The 19,969-nt window shown below is 42.1% G+C and overlaps 2 protein-coding genes across 2 annotated transcripts; one reads left to right on the forward strand and one right to left on the reverse strand.

Moving 5' to 3' along the window:
* Nucleotides 1-701: 701 nt before the first annotated feature.
* On the reverse strand, nt 702-14,559 carry LOC129594909 (atrial natriuretic peptide receptor 1-like). The gene is made up of 24 exons (XM_055491771.1): nt 13,837-14,559; nt 11,095-11,349; nt 8,753-10,211; nt 7,452-7,490; nt 6,602-6,626; nt 5,241-5,548; nt 5,135-5,178; nt 5,005-5,043; nt 4,857-4,934; nt 4,647-4,787; nt 4,524-4,574; nt 4,194-4,373; nt 3,991-4,138; nt 3,544-3,622; nt 3,380-3,467; nt 3,143-3,289; nt 2,803-2,979; nt 2,446-2,737; nt 2,085-2,388; nt 1,761-1,986; nt 1,561-1,696; nt 1,335-1,383; nt 1,094-1,235; nt 702-960 (listed from the first exon to the last, which is right to left on the reverse strand). The coding sequence occupies exons 3-24, from the start codon at nt 9,099-9,101 to the stop codon at nt 922-924; spliced, it is 3,081 nt and encodes a 1,026-aa protein (XP_055347746.1). The 5' UTR covers nt 9,102-10,211; nt 11,095-11,349; nt 13,837-14,559; the 3' UTR covers nt 702-921.
* Nucleotides 14,560-16,702: 2,143 nt separating this feature from the next.
* LOC129594926 (uncharacterized) lies at nt 16,703-19,228 on the forward strand. The gene is made up of 3 exons (XM_055491793.1): nt 16,703-17,375; nt 17,523-17,898; nt 18,287-19,228. Exons 1-3 carry the CDS (start codon nt 16,791-16,793, stop codon nt 19,180-19,182), a joined length of 1,857 nt encoding a protein of 618 aa, XP_055347768.1. The 5' UTR covers nt 16,703-16,790; the 3' UTR covers nt 19,183-19,228.
* The last annotated feature ends 741 nt before the right edge of the window (nt 19,229-19,969 follow it).

Raw genomic sequence — 19,969 nt, forward strand, 5'->3', positions numbered from 1 at the left:
AGCTTTAAATAGCGTCGACATACCGTTTGACAATTAACGTTTGACTCATCGTTAACGTCTGTCCTTTATCGGACACATTTGACGATATTAACTGACATGAACAATTACGATGATGACAGCGTATCATGAGTAAGTAAAAGCATCACTCGCTAATATGTACCACAAATATGTTATCAGACACCATCTGATCAAATTCGCGGAAGTATCTGCGAAATTACTCAGCACATGAAAGACCAGGTTCCGTGTGTTAATGATTCATTTTGTTTGACGTTTACTGTTTCATGCAAGCTTGATAAGAATTATCACAAATTTCTAAAGACAAAGTGATGAAATTGCGGTTGTAGATGCACGATCAAGCTCTCAGCACAGGAGAATTATCGGCCAATGCGTTATCTATGCTGTTCCTACTTATCGCTTATCGTGCATTGGATGTCTCCAATATACGCTTATCGCTCCCGAAAAGCTACAGCAAGCGTTCCGTGTAAAAACTTAATGTTAATAAGCTAAGGTGACCATCAAGCTTTACCGCTATGGTGCATGTATACTTCAAGAAGTAAACCGTTTGAAGAATGTAAGAAATACCGTTTGAAGAATGTTATACCGTTTGAAGAATGTAAGAAAACTGCTTGTTCCTGCCTTCACGTTAGTCATGTACCGCATACCTGACTTGTTATTGCAATGTTGATATTAATTTTGCAGTTTAGAAGCTCGAAATCGCAGTATAAAGTCGTTACACACTTTGATGATGGCGGTTACAGTAAAACACGTTTAAAATTATTAAAAGGAGTAAATACTGATACAGAATGCAAGATATTCAAATTTCGTAAAGGAAATCTGTTATATTCTTCTTTTTAAGCAGCACTTGTGAAACCACGTTTGAAAAATGATTATAATGGAAGTACAAGTAAAACAGGAAGAATGTCAGGTGTCAAGCCAGTACGTTTTCGTATCACCGATGCCCTGCAAGATAAAATCCAGTCAAGCACGGCACACTCAAATCCGGTTATTGGTTGCGACTGACGTCGTTGGCTAGACAATTACGTAACACTGGAAAAGGGAGTATGCCATATTGCCAATCGTTCACATGTTTTACCTTTAAGAAGGTCAGCCCCCGTTCGTGTATTTTGAACGATCCATCCTCTTCGAGCATCTTTGCTGCCGCACCACTCACATGAATTTTCCCAGATTGACTTGATGACGCCAATCTGGAGGTCATATTGACCGAGTCTCCGAAACTAAAGTGCAGCAAATAAGCAAAATCAAAAGCCGATACGAGACGGGGATATTATGGAATTTGTTAGTGGTAATTGCATCGATCGATCATTTTTACGTACACGCAATATCGCGGTCGAGCAGTCCCAATAACACCGGCAGCACACGGTCCTGCGATAACATAACACGCATATTAATTTTTCAGAAAAAAATGTGTTTCGCTATAACGGTATATTAGAATTCTTCAATTCCGTACTAAGTAATTTATCAAGATATTAATGAGGTTCTATTTCAGGTGTAATTGTAGTGCTTTTGATGTAAAAATTAGTTGAAGCACGAAATATTTACCGGTGTGAATGCCGCATTGAAGGCTCTGCTGATTGGTCATTAAACTATGAAGAAACGCGTTCCGCAGTTCGAGTGTTAGCCGAGCTATTATGGCTACATGTTGACCTTCGTTTTCGATTGGAAGCCCGCTTGCTACCTGCATTGTCAAACGACGCTATTGTGCATCAATGTTCACGCCGGTTTTGTGGCACATTACATACCAGGCAGCTGTCATTGACTGTTTCCACTTTGTAGCAATCACATTTTCCAATAATACGATCAAAATTAGTAAACATGGCTCCTAAGAACAGAACAATATCCAGCGGCGAATCGTTACACCGTCGAATAAATTCATCGAATCCCGTGACGTAGGTGAAGGTAAAGGTCACGGACTGAAACATCTGCGGATGAATAATGTGGCCAATCCGCAGTTGTATTAAGATGTACCTGCAATAAATTTATGATTTTCTACATAGATTTTGCTTTGGAGCGGAAGAACGGGTTTGCCGAATAAGTGCAGATTGTTTACAGATACAACGGTTCACCTCGGCAACATTTCGCTCAGTAAAGCGTCGCATCGTTCTGTCTCCAGTTTGAGCATTTGGGTGCGCGAAGCTACCGCTTGTTCTAACTGCTGAGCGTAGTCTTCCAGTCGCCTGAACAGTTTATCCAGAAATTTCCCGGAATTCTTCAACACTTTATCAGTGCTTTTAACAATCTGCCCAATTGTGGGCCGTTTTGCCGGGTCTGGGTGGCGGCACAACTCGATGACAGTGGTCAGAACTTGCTGAGCAGTCAACGGAATGCTTGAATCGGCTAGAGTTGTCACGTGACCATTGCCAAATGGTTCTGCAGTATGAAAACACAATAAGTATCACATTACCCGACAGAAGCATTACCGGTGACCTTTATCTTGGTCCTGCAGAATACAGTCCATTAACTCCCCCACAGCGTAGATATCCGCTGAAGGCGGTGTGATATACAACGCATTCTTCCGCAGTTCCGCGCGGACTTCGGGCGCGAACCAAGTGGCCTGGTCGGCAATGATATTCTCTGAGATTTCCACGTGCAGTTCGCGCAGCATATGGTGGAAGCCCACTTCGCTGATTTTCAATGTTAATCGATTATCCACCAGACATTTGGACGGCTGAAGATGTCCGTGACTTAGCAGTTTGGAAGCATGGATAGTGGAGACGCCCTGCGGTTATAATAACCAGGAATACGTTATCTACGACGCCAATCATATTATTACGCAATAGTAACCTCGATAATGTCGGATATCAGAGAGCTGCGCAACGTCCAGTCCAGCGGGATATCTTGTAGTACGTTTAGAAGACTGCCGCGCGAACACAACTCCGAATAGCAGATAATGTAGTACGGCTGCAGTTCAATGCCCACAAGCGGATTGATGTTGTTGCTGCGATCCATGGCTGCCCGTATCTGCAGTTACACATTTAATAACTATTGCTGTAACCGGTAATTTTTAAAATGCGATAATTATGGTTCTTAACAATCCTTGATACATTACAGTACATCCTGTGTACAGTGTTCAAAATCGATATACAGCACTCTGGTGCAGTTCGTGATAAGTTGGTAACCATACCTCCACAAGAACCCGCCTGAACCCGGGAGTTATGGGGATGACCGTGTTGGTGGTGTGAAGAAATGTCTTTCTCCGAATAGGAATGGTTTTGCTCCATACCGGTTTGCCTTTGTAAAACATGTTTGTATGCTGCTCTTTCGACAATTGCTGAAAAATAATTACAATTTGGTTTTCTTTTGTTACTTGGATATAATAATATTCTACAGTGCAAGCAAACGCTGAAAATACAAAACTTGCCTTGGCGCTGCTGGTGTGAATACGTTTGCTGAGACAGCTGGGATCGAGTCTCCACCATTCGTCAGCCGTGCCAAGGTGTTGCGCCCGCCTAAAATACACGTTCTGCGTAAGTAGCTACAGCGGCCTTTCCGTCGATATCCAGATTAACACTCCTTAATCCTTACCAGAAAAAACACCCAACTAGCGGAATAATTACTAGCACTACCGAGACGACGATGCCGGCTAACGCTCCAGTGGACAAGTCTGAAAGCGTATGGAGGAACACATTAGGCAGTGTTTATGCACCGAAGCCGACTGCGAGAGTAAGAGCTCCTCCAGCAGAAATCAAGAAGCAGCTGCGGCGTAAGTAAATGGTGATACAAAAACTCCCGTGTTATTAGGTACTTCTATTCTTAGTTTAGCTTAATCGGTAGCGTGCTGGAATTGCACGGTACTCACAAACAAAGACAATATCGACAGTTGTCAGATGACTTTGATGTGTGCGATTTCTGGCATGTTTGTTTAACCAAACAGCCATAAAAGTACACTGCCAGTAGCATAATGTACAAAAATAATTGGGCATACGAGAAATTCTATGAACATAACTCCAGGCTTTTTCGTGGCGTACTTACAGTCCTGTCTTACACAAGGTGGCCGATCCTTGCGATAGCCACACAATGGCACATTTGGTGGTGGATTATTGTCCGGTGTACTCCAGTTGACGCGGGCATCGGGAACGTAATGCAACGATGTCGTTGCTCCGTCATAAAGTAAGAATTTCTGCAACGCGGGTTTTTTGTCAACTGTTTACTACGATGACGTGTTTTCGTCTTACTTCGTAGGACCGAGTATCTTGCTGGTAAGATAAGAAACAAAAAATATTCTGCCGCTCGCCATATTGATCCACGTAAACGCTTCCTACGCGGGGAAACGTCATGGTTCGGTTAAGTATGGATTTTGTTATCGAGGTGCCATTGCTGGGATCCAGTCCGGCGTCTAAATGTTCTTGTACAACCTGTACGCAGTTAATATATTACCAAAACCAAATATTTGTTTGTAATAATATTACTTTGTACATTGTATACAAAAAAATAGAGCTAACAAAGTTTCGCATATACACCCTACTTATTGCCAATTAGATGTATTTTGCTAACTGCAAACTCACTTGAGCGTAGAGAAGTACAGATGTGTACGCCGTCATCACGAACTCATTAGGCTAAGAAAACATGCAACTATCGTCATTAATCCGTTTATCCGCATAATGACGCGTTGGAGAGAATCGTCTTACTCGGTTACCAGGAGGATACGACCCGTTATACCGGCTTTTTGACAGACTCATCATTTGATCCTTCAGATCCGCCACCTGACTTTCTTCATGATCAAAACAAATTGTCAAAAATATCACCGGCTCCAGCAGGCGTTTATCTTCCTGGAACAACCATCCAGAACATAATTAAACCAGAGTTAAAGCGCATTAAACCAAATCACAAGTAAAGACCTTCGTCATATTCTTGGCATTATATGATGGCTCCAGCGGGCTGGTTTGCCATCCAGGGATATCCAAGAAGATGCGCGCCTAAATTAACCACGCATTAACCGGAGCTTTTTAATTCCTCTTATATGTGTGATAAGTAATGTCGCCTTACGTATTCATGTGCCGGCTCCCCAGATGCCGCGAAATCACGCTGCATTTGACACAACAAAAACACCAATCAGGCATATATGGTGCACTTTATTCCTGCGCCGTCAAGCGCACTATTATCACTCGTCACTCACCAGAAATTTAACGGCATCTTTGGAGGGCAGCGAAAGGAAAATCACTACAATAGACAGCATTTAGGTGACGTTCTTCATTAGCGTTAAAAGTTTCAGCTTGACAGACCTCGCGATATGGCCGCTATTTCTTTGATCACACTGAAGTAGTCAGCGGTGGCGGTAACATTGAGAGGGTACGGGTGGATATCCAGGGTGTGTTGGTTGTTCGTACGGAATTCCAGCATAATGGATTCGGCAGCGCGCAGATTGAACACCGTACCGCCAGAGGTGTCGTAGACGAGGACGGCGCTGGTCCAGTTGTAGAACTGCATGAAACGGTAGACGACTAGACCGAAATACTGGTACTGCCAGGGTCCAAAGGCAACTGCGGTAGGGAAAAGCTCACGGCTGCGCAAACTGGACAGCATTGAACCACTGCAAAATCCTTAAAGTTAATTGTGTATAAAAGTAATATTGTATAACGGCTAACACAACATTTATGTGGTTTGTGTTGTGAACGCTTTATACGTACTTTATCAAACGAAATCGACATTAATTTTTCTGTATTTTATGCGCGTTTTCGGTATTCAGCAAAGTCCACCCGTAGTCTATAAACGTTAGTTGGCAGTCGTTAACATAAACATCAGTTGGCAGTCGTCGCCTTTAAACGGATTTGTAGTGAATGGTCACAGAATTAAAATCTGGCATAGTAGGGTATACTGTATGTGCCCTTTTGTTCCCTAATCTTCTCAACCCATCCAAAACCTTATCAGTAAGGAAGAAGTAAACTCTACTCCTCCCATCCGACTGCAAAGTAGGTCTAATCCCTGTAAGTACAGATATGTACCCAACAAGCAATCTGCAATGGGAGTGCCAATGTAGCGTACGGGACAAGATAGTGGTTTAGCCGGATCTAAAATGAGCTTGTTCTTTTTTCCGGCAGCTGAACATCTTCCTTATGAAGTTCTTGAACACATATGGTAGCAAAAATCCATCGCTGACTACAGCGATACATATCGCTAGAGCCGGACGCTTGAAAGGTCGTTAAATATTAACTAACGACATCCTGACATGATTCCGTTTTCTCCCTTCAAGAAGCGCCAAGTGCAGAGGTGACTCAAGAATTCCCATTAAAACATCCATTGTACTAGGAATACCGGAAATTTAGACCAGCCCGCACCCACAGAGTGAGCAGTCAGCTTCCGCAAAGTACTTTGTAATCGTGTTGCCAAAGCATGGCTGTGAAAAACCTGCGACGAGTTTTATTAGGCAAATCCCTGCCCGAAAGTTTGTCCGGTGACAATCAGAGCAGTCCCGTTCACAACGCATGTACACGCTTTTCCAATTACGCAATTACACCCAAAGAAACGTCCCGGTAGGGCGCCTTTCACGGCACCCCGCCGGGTCTCTTAAGCTTTCAGGCATTATGCATCCTGGCATATGTATTCAGTTGGTATAGAAGTAAGGATGGAATGACCAAGCACTTACGTAGAAATCGTGAACATATTCCACTCTGCAAGAATACATAAAATGTCGGTGAACACCACATTATAAAAATAACGTTATTAGCTCAAGAGTTATTAGCTTAAGAATAATCAAACGGCCATCGAGGTGAGGCTGTATCTGTATTAACGGGGAACAGTTTGCCGCAAAATAAAAAATAGGTGTTCATCTCATTTGCACACATGTTTGGTCTGTAACGCGCATTTGACTTCGTATGGGCACCGTCGTGCGAATATTGATCGGTAACGGGTTCAAGATTAAATTTCTATCTTATAATGTGTAGTGCGATTAGTATCCTCGTCACGGAAGATGGCTTTGATAAGTGTCGTTTTTGCATAAAATGAATAATTTATTGCTACTTGTATTCCTCAATTTCTTCCGCATTGCTGCCAGTGTTTACTTCGGCAAAAAAATCGATATACAGACAGGTAACGCACGCTCTATCTTATACATAGTGAAAAGCGACCAAGATATAATGGACATATAAAGATAAAGTCGGTCAAGCTTGTAATATTATTATTACAAGTAGGTAAGGAATAGTTCTTGCTTCACTAGTTTACATCACCATAATTTTCAAGTTTAAAATAGAAACATTTAGTAAAGAAAAAATCGACTAAATTCGATACTGCCATGAATTTATGAATTACTGTATAAAGGATTTACAGCAGAGACTGGTAACCTTTAACGCCATGCAGAATTTACGCAAAACAACGATTTCGGAGAGTTGTAGCCGGAATGGCGGCCGTGATGGTGTCGTGCTTCCTTAGTTGTGCTTTTTGCGCGGTATTCCATTACAAATCAGTGCCTACCGGAAGTGCAAAGGTCATACACCTACCTCGTCCAAAATCAGCCAGGACCGTATTGGTATCACACCCTACGAGCAAATTTTTAATAATTAACAACTGGGGTAAACGTCCAAACACAGTGAATTTTACTCCGTGTTACACAAAAGAACTTAATTAACATGCAGCTGCAAAGTATCTTAGCATGTATTTTTGTTGATTCATAAGCATTACAACAACAAAAAACAGCAACAGCCAGTAACGAAATGTCAAACTGCGCGGTGAAAAACTTTCTACTTGTACACTCTGCAGCCTCATTTTGAAGTATCTGTACGTAACCTAGATGTACTTGTAAAATATATCAGTATAATACAGAAAAAGCCAGCTTTTTTAATAATTATTTGCAAGTGCAAAAGCTATACTGAAGTATTACTGTTCGGATAATGTTCGATAAACTAAATCCTCCATACATGTATGAATTTTGAAACTGCTAAAGAAGTTGTTTCGTAAACATATAGAAATAATTAATTAAAAACTTTTATTCAGTCCCAGAATTACTCTACTTAAAAATATATACGTATCATTCATTCCATTTGCATCCTAAATTTTAAGTTTTGTAATTGTAAACATTGGTTTCTTAGGTTTCTCAGTTCGTGTTGTCATCCATCCTCCTCATGACAGATCAAACAGATGAAAATTCTTAAGTAAACTGAGCAAGCAAAAACACCCCGAACACCTGCAAACATGAAAATTATCCGTGCATTAGCGGGGACGATCGGTGCCAAATAACCAAGAACGGATAAGACAAGCGTGCAGTAATGTGATAATGTCATACGCACGGAAATGAAATGTAAAGTTAGGTAATATAATGCACGTAAACGCTATCGATTCCCGACTGCCAGCTTCCTGTTAGCCACACAAAAGTGGCCTTGTTTTCCTTAGTTATGCGACTTACGGTCAATGGAGTACGAATGCGTGCTATAGCAGAAACAATTCATATTGTTGCTATTTCCAGAGTTTTGCCACGTATTGCATAAAAAAGGTTTATCTTTGGCCATTCAAATCAAACACACCAAAACGTTAACGTTTCTGATAATGCTAGCAAAATCAGTCGCGCCTCTTTAAAATGAATTAACCATACAATAGTATTCCCAAATCGATGAAATGTAAACACAGCACATATCTGAAAATTATTTTACAAATAATTTCTGGCAACATTATATTCCCTGCTTGAAAATTTCGATGAGCAAAGCTGTATTCGATAAGAAAATCATACCGCCGCTCATTTATAACGCTGTTCAATTATAAATTAAAAAATTTTATACAGTATTTGGTGACGGTAAGCGTAACTGACCAGCAAAAAAGTTGGCAAATATCCTGTTGTCATCGCGCAGCATCCGCCGATAATAGTACATGGCCACCTGATAATAATTGGCCGGCATATCGGGGCAAAACTTTACAACGTCCGGGTCGGAATCCGGTCCCATGCGCTTGGCCACATACACCACCTCCATACTGATATTCCCCCCGTACAACGCATTGGCGCGCTGCACCCCCAAATCAAATCCGGGCCCGGTGAAGATAAGATTCTGCAGATAGCCCGGCGCCCACATCCCGTACACCATGATCGTGATGTTCATCGCCGTAACATAATCCGTAATGAAGATAATGGAGAGGAAACACCGGAGATTGAATGTGTACATTTCTTTACCCAGATATATGTTATGTTATTACGAGTGCGCATCGATTTGATCAGCACACACAAAATATGTACAACGTGGCGCGTTAAGGTGAGAAAGTCGCGGGACGCGGGCGCGAGTGATTAGCGCCGGTCATGGCCGGCGGGGACTGTCTTTAAGCAGGCACTGAGGCGTAAAAGATGCCGGGTGGAGTGTAAAATACTAAAATGCCGGTAGAGGTGTACAATGTAAGTTTCGTCTGTCGATTCTAATGACGACGTAATGTTAGCTTTTATATACACATATGTTGCCGGTATAACGAGAGACCGGATACGGCACACAACTGCCGTGCCGGTTGATAGATCCTTGGGTGCAGATTCAAGAGACTGGAGTTGCCGGCAACGGCACACCGGTTGGGACTGAGAATAGTTTCCGCCCTGCGTGCTGGGAAACAGCTGTAAGATTTTATTTCCGTTTTAAGCTGATTTCTCCATGCAGGTTTGTATGGCGTTTGTGAAGTTGTCGTTTTCAGTTCACGTAGTTCCCGAAACAACATACGGTGGAATTGTTAAGAAAACATAAGAAAAGTTGCTGTTATAGGAATTACGCACCAGTGGTGCGCGTTCCCGTGCAGGTTTATGCTGGATTTCGCATCCTGCAGCTGCTTGTAGTTCGTAAAATGCCATTATTGGGAAGTCGGGTACTGGAAAGCTGTATCAGGCGAAACATCCGGCTGGCCGTTTAAGAGAGAAAAAACCACACGATTTTTCCTTTTACAGAACTGCTGTACTTTCACTATTCCGGTATATACACAGAGCGTTAACAAAATAATCCCGAATTCCGCGGCGGCGTCACGGCATTAAGCGAAATAAAACAAGAAGACACACATTTTGCCGCGTGCGCGATAAAATAACAAGGGCGCGACGGCTATGGAGGAAAACATCGTAACTAATACATAATCAGGAACCGAAGAGAATTCTACTACGTCATTTTATTATTAAGCGGTCACAGCTTCATCAACAGGAAAATAGTACAAGTCAAGCGTGGATAATTGCTGCAATCATACTCATATAAAATCCTTCCATAGAGTCTTCTCGAACTTTCGTCCGCCACCCTTTGGGAAGATCAACGTTGCTGAAGAAATAAGCATCGGTTTTACAAATTATTCACGTCACATTTTGGACATTTCTAGTCAGCATTATTAATTTTATTTAACCGGGAAAAGCATTATAATTCATTTGCGCGGAGGTATAGTTCACGATCAAATTTGGCTCATTCACCGGTCGGTCATTTAACGGCGGTGACCGGCATATATGTGTCCATTGTAAGCAATAGCAAGGTGACGGTGTGCAGAATGGAGTTCATATAACCGTAAACATTTCATTACAGGTCAAGTACGTATGGTCACCATCAAATTACGTCAATTGCTGTCTATCCCTGCTGGATTCCGGGAAATGGTCTCTGCGGGCAGATGCTGCTTGATTACTAGGTGATATTACGTTGCCCCTACGGATAACTACCGACTTACCACTTAATTAGTTTTTTACGCTCGCGTGAATCGATAGTAAACAGGAGCGAATTCTTTAATGCTGGCGTGGACATATTTTTTCTTCAAACAAGTATTACATCATGTTTGTGTGGCTTTATAAAAAAAACGAGGGTTCAACCAACTTTCTGGCAAAATACTATCCTACGAAGGGTTTAGTCACGAGGTAAAGGGCAAGGTGCACGACATCTGCCACGAGTATTCTGCATCAGAACACCGGGATAATTGCGATTAAAACGTGGAGCTTTTGTTCTGTTTCCGGCAAGTTGGGCCACCTCCCGATCTACTGAGATTTCACCGTGCTAATGCAAATGTCGAGTGCAATTGCGCCGCACTGCAGAAGTCGAATACTACAGCGTCAACTAGGATCAATGGAGATTTTTTTGTCGTTTTGGCAGTCCGCCTTGTGAACAACGCTAGCGTTGAATCGGTCTAAAAATACGCAGAAATCCACTTAGCTGCGATACTTACCCGCACGGTAACGGTCAGGATGGTGGGCACGCACAGGAAGCGATCTGTGGTGGGATAAAAACGGTAATAAGCGCTGGCCATGATTAACTGTTAAGGTGTTGGATGTAGATTGCCGCACGCGGCCGAGGCCGTACACAATTCGGCAGTTTTGGTAATCCGGTGAATGAGTGGTAGCCTGGTAGGTTCATTCTTACAATCTTGCAGGTATGTGCGACGCACCGACGGTATGATCCAGACGGTCGCAGTGTCGTAATCCTGTACGATTTAAACAAAATACATAATTATAATTAACGACACATTCCAGCTGCAGTACACTATTATTATTGTTATTTCTTCGTGGAGCAGGTAGCCCATTTCCGGCTAGGGTGACATACTAGCATGGGATTTTAAACCTGGCCAAACAGTAACTGCACAGAGAAATTCCCAGCACGCTTAAACAAAATTTACACTGCGCAACGCATGCTTAAACGCATTAACAGATCGAACACTAAAAATATCAGAAAAATTAGAATCCACGAAAAATTTCCACATTTTATTAAGCTTCCAAGCCAAGGTTGTTTCGCCAACTTTTTTCTTTGCTTTCGCCTTGATTATGGTCCGGTTCCCTTTTCGAAGATTGTACGGTTTCACTTCCTCTTTAAATTCCACCATCTCGCTGATGTACTGCGGCACATGGAATTTTTCCGGATGCATGATTTTGTACAACCACGTCGCTTCGTTTTGTCTCCATCTTGTGAACAGAGAAAGGATCCCGTGCTTGGTCATGAACGATTCCGTGGATATTCCAGAATAGTTTGCAGCCGCTCGCAGGCCGCTACGATGCATGGCGGCCAATTTGTCCCGCAAGCGCACAGATGCCCCGCTCCACACTGTAGAGCAGTAGTCCAGATGAGACTGGACAAAGGCATAGAAAAGCGCAATGCGTTGGGATGTTGGCAGGCCAACTTTCACACGATTTAACAGTGATATGCCGTACCGAACACTCTTTTGGACCTTTTTAACATGGTCAGTCCAACTGAGATGTTCATCCAGCATCACTCCAAGGTGTTTCACTGACTTTTCTGGTTGCAACTGATGACCGTTCAGCGATACGTTAACGTTACTTTCGCAGTTGCGAGCTGAACTTACCATCAATAATTTCGATTTTTTTTCATTGACATATAAACGGTTAGCTTTTAGCCAGTCACAGATGTCCGGTAGTGCATCCGTTAGTATTTTTGCTGCTTCTGTTTTCGAGTTAGCAACTGCATAGCAGATGGTATCGTCAGCAAAACTTTCTAACTGGACATTTAGTAATCGCAATTTCAAAAGTTCGTTGATATATATCGTGAATAAAATAGGACCAAGTATGGACCCTTGCGGAACGCCGGCCATGACGTTTTCCCAAGAGGAAAATTTATTGCCATGGTGTACGCGTTGCGAGCGGCCGGTCAGGTACGAATAAAACCATGTTAACGCTGAAGTTTTCGCTCCGATATCACGAAGTTTCTCCAGCATAGTTAGGTGGCACACTGACGGAAAAGCTCGCTTTAAGTCAAGAAAAACTACTGCAACGCATTGTTTGTTATCAACCGCCTTTTTCCATGCCTCCGTCACTTTCAACAGTAACGTCTCGCAAGAATGGCCGTTTCGAAAACCAGACTGGTTCGGTGCAAGAATGCCTTCGTTCTTCAAAAATTTGTTCAGTTGCAATTGGGCACATTTTTCAAATAATTTCGACAAGTTACATAAAAGCGATATTGGCCAAAATTCATCCGCTGTTGCCGGATGAGTGCATTTAGGCAATGCGATTACATCCGCGATCTTAAAAATTGATGGAAAGATACTTTTTTTGAAACACTGATTTATTAAATGGGTCATGGGTTCAACAAGTATGGGCGAAATTTCTGATAAGAGCCTATGGGGAATTCCTTTCGGTCCCGCGCATTTCCTCTTAGTAAGAATTTTGCCGAACATGTCAACCACCTGGTCCGGGGTAATCTGATCGAATTCGAAAGTCGCCGTGTCAGCCTCCTTCGGGATGACAGCTACGGGGTGCCGTTCACCATGCTCCCCCATTGTAGCAAAATGCGTATTCAATGTATTCAAATCCACGCCCACATTACCGCTTTGGTTTTTCTTTCCCCGCAAGCGATTAATTTCGCGCCACATCGCTTTAGAATTTTGCGCATTTTTTTCAAAATAATCCTGTTTCGCGTTCTTGATTGCAGTAAACAAATCTCGTTTCAAATTTTTGAATTGTCGATTATTACTTTCATACTCGGAAGCACTTTTCGACATTTTTCTTCTTTTGTATGCGAGATTTTTATTTTTTATTAAACGTCTGATGTGACTGTTAATCCAAGGTGCGCTGCTGTTTGAAGCTCTTTTCGATCGCAACGGATAGCACCTCTCAATTATATCAGCCAGACCACCAACAACATTCGAAACTTCTTCGTCAACGTCAGGATAATCCACGTAATTTACATACTGCTTCATAAAATCGAATACTTGGCTCTTAAAAGACTGACTACTAGTCGCTTTCCAGTCTCTATAATAAACCACTCTGTGCTCCGGTTGCGCACACTGAAATGCAGAGACCGTTTTGCACAGCTTGTGATCCGAAAACCTTATATCTGACGGCTGGCACGATGTATAAGAAATCTTAGGATTGCATAAAATTACATCAATTTTGCTGGACGATGTAAATAAAGTATTATCTGATTGTCTCAGGCGTTGAGCTACCCGAGTATATCCGATTACCTTATCTTCGAAAGAAAATTCATCCACAAAATCTCTGAACAGTTTAACATAGGGGCTCGACGAACCAGGGGAGGAATCGATGTTAAAGTCACCCATGACAATATGATCGCAGTCCGGATGTTTTAGTAAAACTTCCCGCAAATGATTAAACAAAGCTTTTGTTTCAGTGGAAGTCGAATCTGGCTGACGATAAACAGTACCAATAATAATTTTCCGATGTGAAACAGACAATTTTAGCCATAGACACTCAAACCCCTTAGAACGGTACTTCAGCTCGACGCGCTCAGCCGTTATATGCTGAGGAACATGGCACAAAATTCCACCACCACGAGATTTACCATGAATATTAGGACGATCACAACGAAACAAACAGTATCCAGGAATAAAAAATAGTTGGTCAGGATCCGAAGGACGAAGATGAGTTTCAGTAACAGCGAAGAATTTGGGAATATTATCATCAGTGCAGAGATAATCTGACAGTAAATCAAGCTTATGATAGCTGTCATAGGGCAGCCCCTGGATGTTTAGATGGTGAAACTCTATGGGCGACATTTTGGTCGACGACATGTTACAGAATCAACACAATGTTTAATGCCATATATCAGAAGAACAAGCAAAAAATTCTACGCTTTCTGTTACCAATTTTTAAAGAGAAAAGTCATAAAAACATGCATGAAGTAAGATTAAGCGCGCTGGCTGAACGGATCTAAATTAATCCGCCAGCCAGCCATCCATCTGATGGCTCCGTATTCCACTGTTGCAATACGAGTATGAAATTTTTTTAAGATATTGCCCATGGCGTATCTTACTGTAGACCGTTAACAGGTCCGTTATGCCGTTATGAGACTCATGCCGATACTTAGTTTTCGCACTGTACATAGTACTCCTTTGCTCTGTAGAGCATACACTGTTTATTCTAATATCCTCAACAATATGTGCAATACTGCAATGCGTAATTGCAGTATAATGTATGTTCACTATGTTATACTATAGAACACTTGGTTGCCGGTACAAATAATTACAAACAACGGACTTGGTACAAACAGACTGTATTAGCCAGTATACTTTACTAGATTGAACGAACTTATAATTACTTATGCAATTCATTTTTGCCCTGTGTAGCTACAATTTTGTTATACTGGTATCATAATTATTATGTCGTCATTCTGGTCGATCTGACAACTAACAACTAACAAGCTATAAGTACTCCCAGTCACAAGTACTAACAAGGACTGCGTTATTGTCACGTGACTGTAGCCAATGAAATTTGTTTGCTGCGGCTGCGCAGCATGACATTGAACTGGTGTCATATGTTTATAATTTACGGCAATGCAACTTGACACATTCGTTAGCAGGCATTTACTTCATATGTACCCATAAATTACTGAGAGTACATGTGGGATGAATGCGTCACAACAAACATTTCGTGGAAAGGTTTTGTCCGACGCCTGGCAAGCCAAAACGAAAGGGATAGTCTTTACTCGTTTGTCTTCAGTACTCTTTACTCCCTGCGATTTGCCGAAGTGCAGTTTCTTAGTATTTTGCCGGAAGATGTGGTTCGTTTATGAATACGTCTACGTAATACGTATCCAATTCGCAATTCGATGCGCATTTTGGCATAAACGACATAAAAGTGGCGGCTACTGCGTATGGATTATGCCGAATCAGGTGTCATTGCATCCATAATAACTAACATTATGGGTTGTTACTCCTTACCACGTACATTTGGAATACAAAGCGCATTTTTTTCTCACTTTCTTCAAGGGTGTGTGCGCGCGCTTTCGTCAAAGGCACTTTTCAGTATTTGCAATGTTGCTATTACGAGAATAAATGTGGATACATAAATATTTTGGAATGGTAGGAAATAGTGGAAGATGGCACTAACCAATTACTCGTAGCAAAACAGCAACTGGTGCCAATTCTTTTCTGACGAAAAGTCCAAATGGAGAGCGCATTTTCTGGCAGCATCGCTAGTCCTGTTCATGTGCCATATGTTTGACTAAGCATCACGGACGTACCGGTCAAGTCAGCATCAGAACAATGAAGTAATAATTAAGACACCATTAAACAGTAGGGTGTGGCAATGGAAATACGTACCTGGCGCTAAGCACGCTATTGTATGCTGAAAACTGCAGCGCGTTGTAAACTCCTGCTGAATTACTTGTAACCAAACACCGTTAAAACTACGAGTTTGTGTACTGTGTTATACACTTTTGTAATACATGGCATAATGTAGGTTTCTATTATACATACAAGTGATAAGTAAGTACATCTGTACATGTAAGTATCTATCATATATTACATACGAGTAAGTGCTTGGAAAGTGCTTGCGTTTGTTCAATATTTCAGCTAGGAAGAATAGCTAAAAAATATGAGCATCTAATAACGGATGTCTCCCAAATCAGCAACCTTAACACTCGCATTTTTTCCAAATCTGAAGAAACAAGAAAACAAGAAAACCAGTACTCGTAGACGGCTCACTCCCGTTTTACAGTAAGAACTTTTCCGATATCATCTACGGAAGATAACAGAGAAAGTATTTATTAGACGTACTATCGTCCCAATACGCAGTAGTACTCTAGAGCTCGCCCAAATAATATCCAATTTGGGTAAAATGTGGCAGTGGTCTTTGGTCAGCAACTACTGTCATAATTATACGGTGTATGAACAGCAGTTACCAGTGCATCAGCTTGGACGATGTTGTCTGTGCTAACTTGATCGATCATGCGTTGCCATCTTAGGATAATATCTGTTCACATAAGAAGCTCGTTCAGTAGAGCAGTTCGATTTCTATCAAAATGCACATCCGGTGGACCAAAACGCTAACATGTAAGCTGTCATTGAAGCCAGTAACTATATTTTCAAAGGTTGTTGCAGCTGTTTTCAAATCAAAACATTAAGAAACGTACAACTTGCACTACCACGATCATTCTCAGTCTTTCAAGAAAATTGAAATGTTGTTTTTGATTGCTGTATCTTTATGTTTTAAGCATGTTCTTGGGGAGCTGCCACATTCAACCTGCCAGTATCATTCAAGTGCGATGTTATTCTGCGAAAAAGCCAATTTACAACTTCCATCCATGTTTTCCGCGGATCTCCTTCCCGTCGGTGTGGAATACATCAAACTCACCTGTCCCGATTTTTACTCGCGAAACTACTGTAATACAATGGAGTCCAACACACTTCTCCCGCTACCGTATCGACCTCGGCTTAACCGCATCGATCTGGAAGGGTTTCGCACTGTGGATGGCAGCAGGATCCCCGTGGGCAAGTTCCTGGCGAATGTCAAGCAGAACATTGCGGTGCTCATCATTAGCTACTCGAAAATCGACTATGTCGATCGTGATTTCCTTACGGGGTTTCGTTCTCTAATAACGTTGGATCTTAGCAATAATGATATAACCAGCGTCCGCCATGACGCTTTTCAAACCCTGTCGTATCCTATGCCGACCGGTCCCGTTCTGAAACGATTAGACTTATCCGGAAATTCTCTACAACAGTTCGATTGGAACAGCATTGAACCATTGGCATCCACTTTGGTAAATAATATGTAAACACATATATGCATCGGAAAAAATAGCATTTTTACAAACAATTTGAAAAATCTGGATCATATTGTGAACACTTTTGACATTTTGTTCGGTAGTAAACAAGTCCCATTAATCTACCTATATAAAATCCTTTAGGAACAACTAAACCTCCAAAATCAGTCACCAAAACTTAGGGCACTTCAGCAAAGCGGAAAGCCCTTTCGAACATGGCTGTCGAGACTGAGTTTATGGAATAACGGTCTGGAATTTGTCCCTGCATGGATACTGACCAACAACACATTCCCGGATGCGGCTACCGGTGTCGACATTTCTGTCCACAACAATGCGTTCTGCGTGTCAAGTGGCCGCAGTGAATGCGCTTGTTGTGAAGTGGCGGAATTTATGCATTGGATGAAATCTGTCGGCTCTACCGTTTCCGTACCGGTGGACATTCGATTTTCTTGTGGCTCGGCATCAACGGAGTACCGGAATGATGCTTACGGTCTGGCGTTAGCTGAGCGCTTCGGACATTGTAAGTACGGTAGCACCGGTTATAGATGCCTCTGCAATCAGCAAAAGCGTCCGGACGGATTAACTGTCGGTTGGATAGTTTTGCCGTTAAACCGGCAAAATCTATTACGAGTTCCAAAAACAGTTTGCTGGAAATTTTGTCCGTCCATCAAACGGTTTGACGCTTTTAACGGACTTTGTGTAGATGTCGGATTTAAAAAAGTCTCTGGTTTGGTCCGACTTACCAACTACAACACTTCTGCTAATAAACCAAGCAGAAGAAAAAATATCAAATCATAGTAGGTTTTCTCGTTTTTTCTTATGGATTATATACAGAATCTAAAGGGCAAGAGCGCGCCCAGTTAGCAAACCTTGTCGAAACTGGTTCGTAAAATAGTTTGGTGTTTTAGGTTTTTCCACAACGCAAGCACCTGCGACACTGCCGCACACACGTCCTCCTGCGACGACGACAAATGTACCCACCATTAAAACAACTAGTACGCCATGCACCGAACCAAAACCAATTGAAATCAACTGCACAGCTGGTAGTATGAAACTCTCTCAGTCGGACTTGCAACGCGCAGAAGGTACCACCGCAGTTTTCACCAGCGACGGAACGTTTCCTTGCGTCAGCAAACTGTACGATCTCCACACAATGGCACTGGAATTATCGAACATCCCAGCGCAAACCAATACCACAGAGAAATACGAGACCATCGATGTGCATTGCCAACATGGTCAGGCTGCCGTCAACGCGCTTAATCCGGATAGTTGCGGTGCCAATAAGTTGGTTTTCCGCACTGATTTGGCGGTTGGCTGCTATTCTCGATTTACCCAGTTTTTGTCGTATATTGATGAAAATCTAATTGGAGATCAAGATAGGAACGTTCAAAATCTTGCCGCGACACCAGAATTTTCACTGACTTCTTGGATTAACAGCAAAGTGTGTTCGCGCCGGCCTATGGTCAGTGTAAACTGTACAGCGGGTATATTTGGTTATTCGCATGGTAACGACACCGCTATAAGTACGAGCGGCGTAGCGGTTCGCAGTGATCACAGCTTCGATTGTCGGGATACATTTCGCACGATTCACGAATATCTGTTGGCTGACAAACGGACCGTGGTGCAGCCCGTCACTTCCCCGGAGCTGGATACCATTGTGGCTGTTTGTCAGAAAGGACGCTTATTTATTTCAGATGGCAATGCAAGGAGGTCAACGAAATTAAAGCTACAATATTTCTCCAGCCCGAATAGGTCATGCCGCAGTGCTTTTCATGAGTTCTTGCAATTTGTGTTGCGGTTGTGAAGCGTAATTTAACCACACATGTACGTATCACCGGATGACACTTAACTTGCCACTTGTAAATTGTGTTTGCTAGTAGTAAATTTGCAATACAGTATTAAAATATGTACTTGTACTGTAGCGGAATATTTGTTTTGTACGTAAAACGACAGCGCAATGGTGTTATCCGCATTATGCGAAGAAAGCAAATCTATCAGCACAGCTTCATTAGGCTTTACTGTAATGGTATCGTTTCATGATTTATTAAGTTAATTGATGACACTCAATAACAGAATAACGCAACTGAACTGGCATTCTGGCTTTGCAAAAATGAGCGTAATTGGAAGCAGCAAACGGCTGAAGGTGGAGCACCTGGCGCATTTATACGCTAGCACACGTCAAATGACTTCACGACAAATAAGGAAATTGCGTAGCAGGAAATCCGCAAAAATACATATTATGTCGTGTCGGCAGCAACTCGCAGTCGCTGTTGCAACATACAGTAAATGAGTCCTGTCAAAGTATCTATGAAATCATATCAACATCATGCGGTTTCAGACGTGACGTGGTTTGGCCAAGGCTAACGTCAGTTAAAGATTGTGTACTTTTCTTAGAACAGTTCAATTTTATTTTATATCTAGTAAATTATTTATTTACTGTTAAATAATTTGCAGAGCAAAATCTGTATTTACACTCGTTACAATGCAGTACATAATAGTGTTTTGCCTCGCACTGATTTTTCTGCAGTTACGCGGCCCAGTTCTTGGCCATCTGTCCAAAGATGTTTGTAGGTACCATCTGGCTCCAAGGC

This window comes from Paramacrobiotus metropolitanus, unplaced genomic scaffold (assembly GCF_019649055.1).
Source record: "Paramacrobiotus metropolitanus isolate TYO unplaced genomic scaffold, Prichtersi_v1.0 Parri_scaffold0000072, whole genome shotgun sequence".
Classification (NCBI taxonomy): Eukaryota; Metazoa; Tardigrada; class Eutardigrada; order Parachela; family Macrobiotidae; genus Paramacrobiotus; species Paramacrobiotus metropolitanus.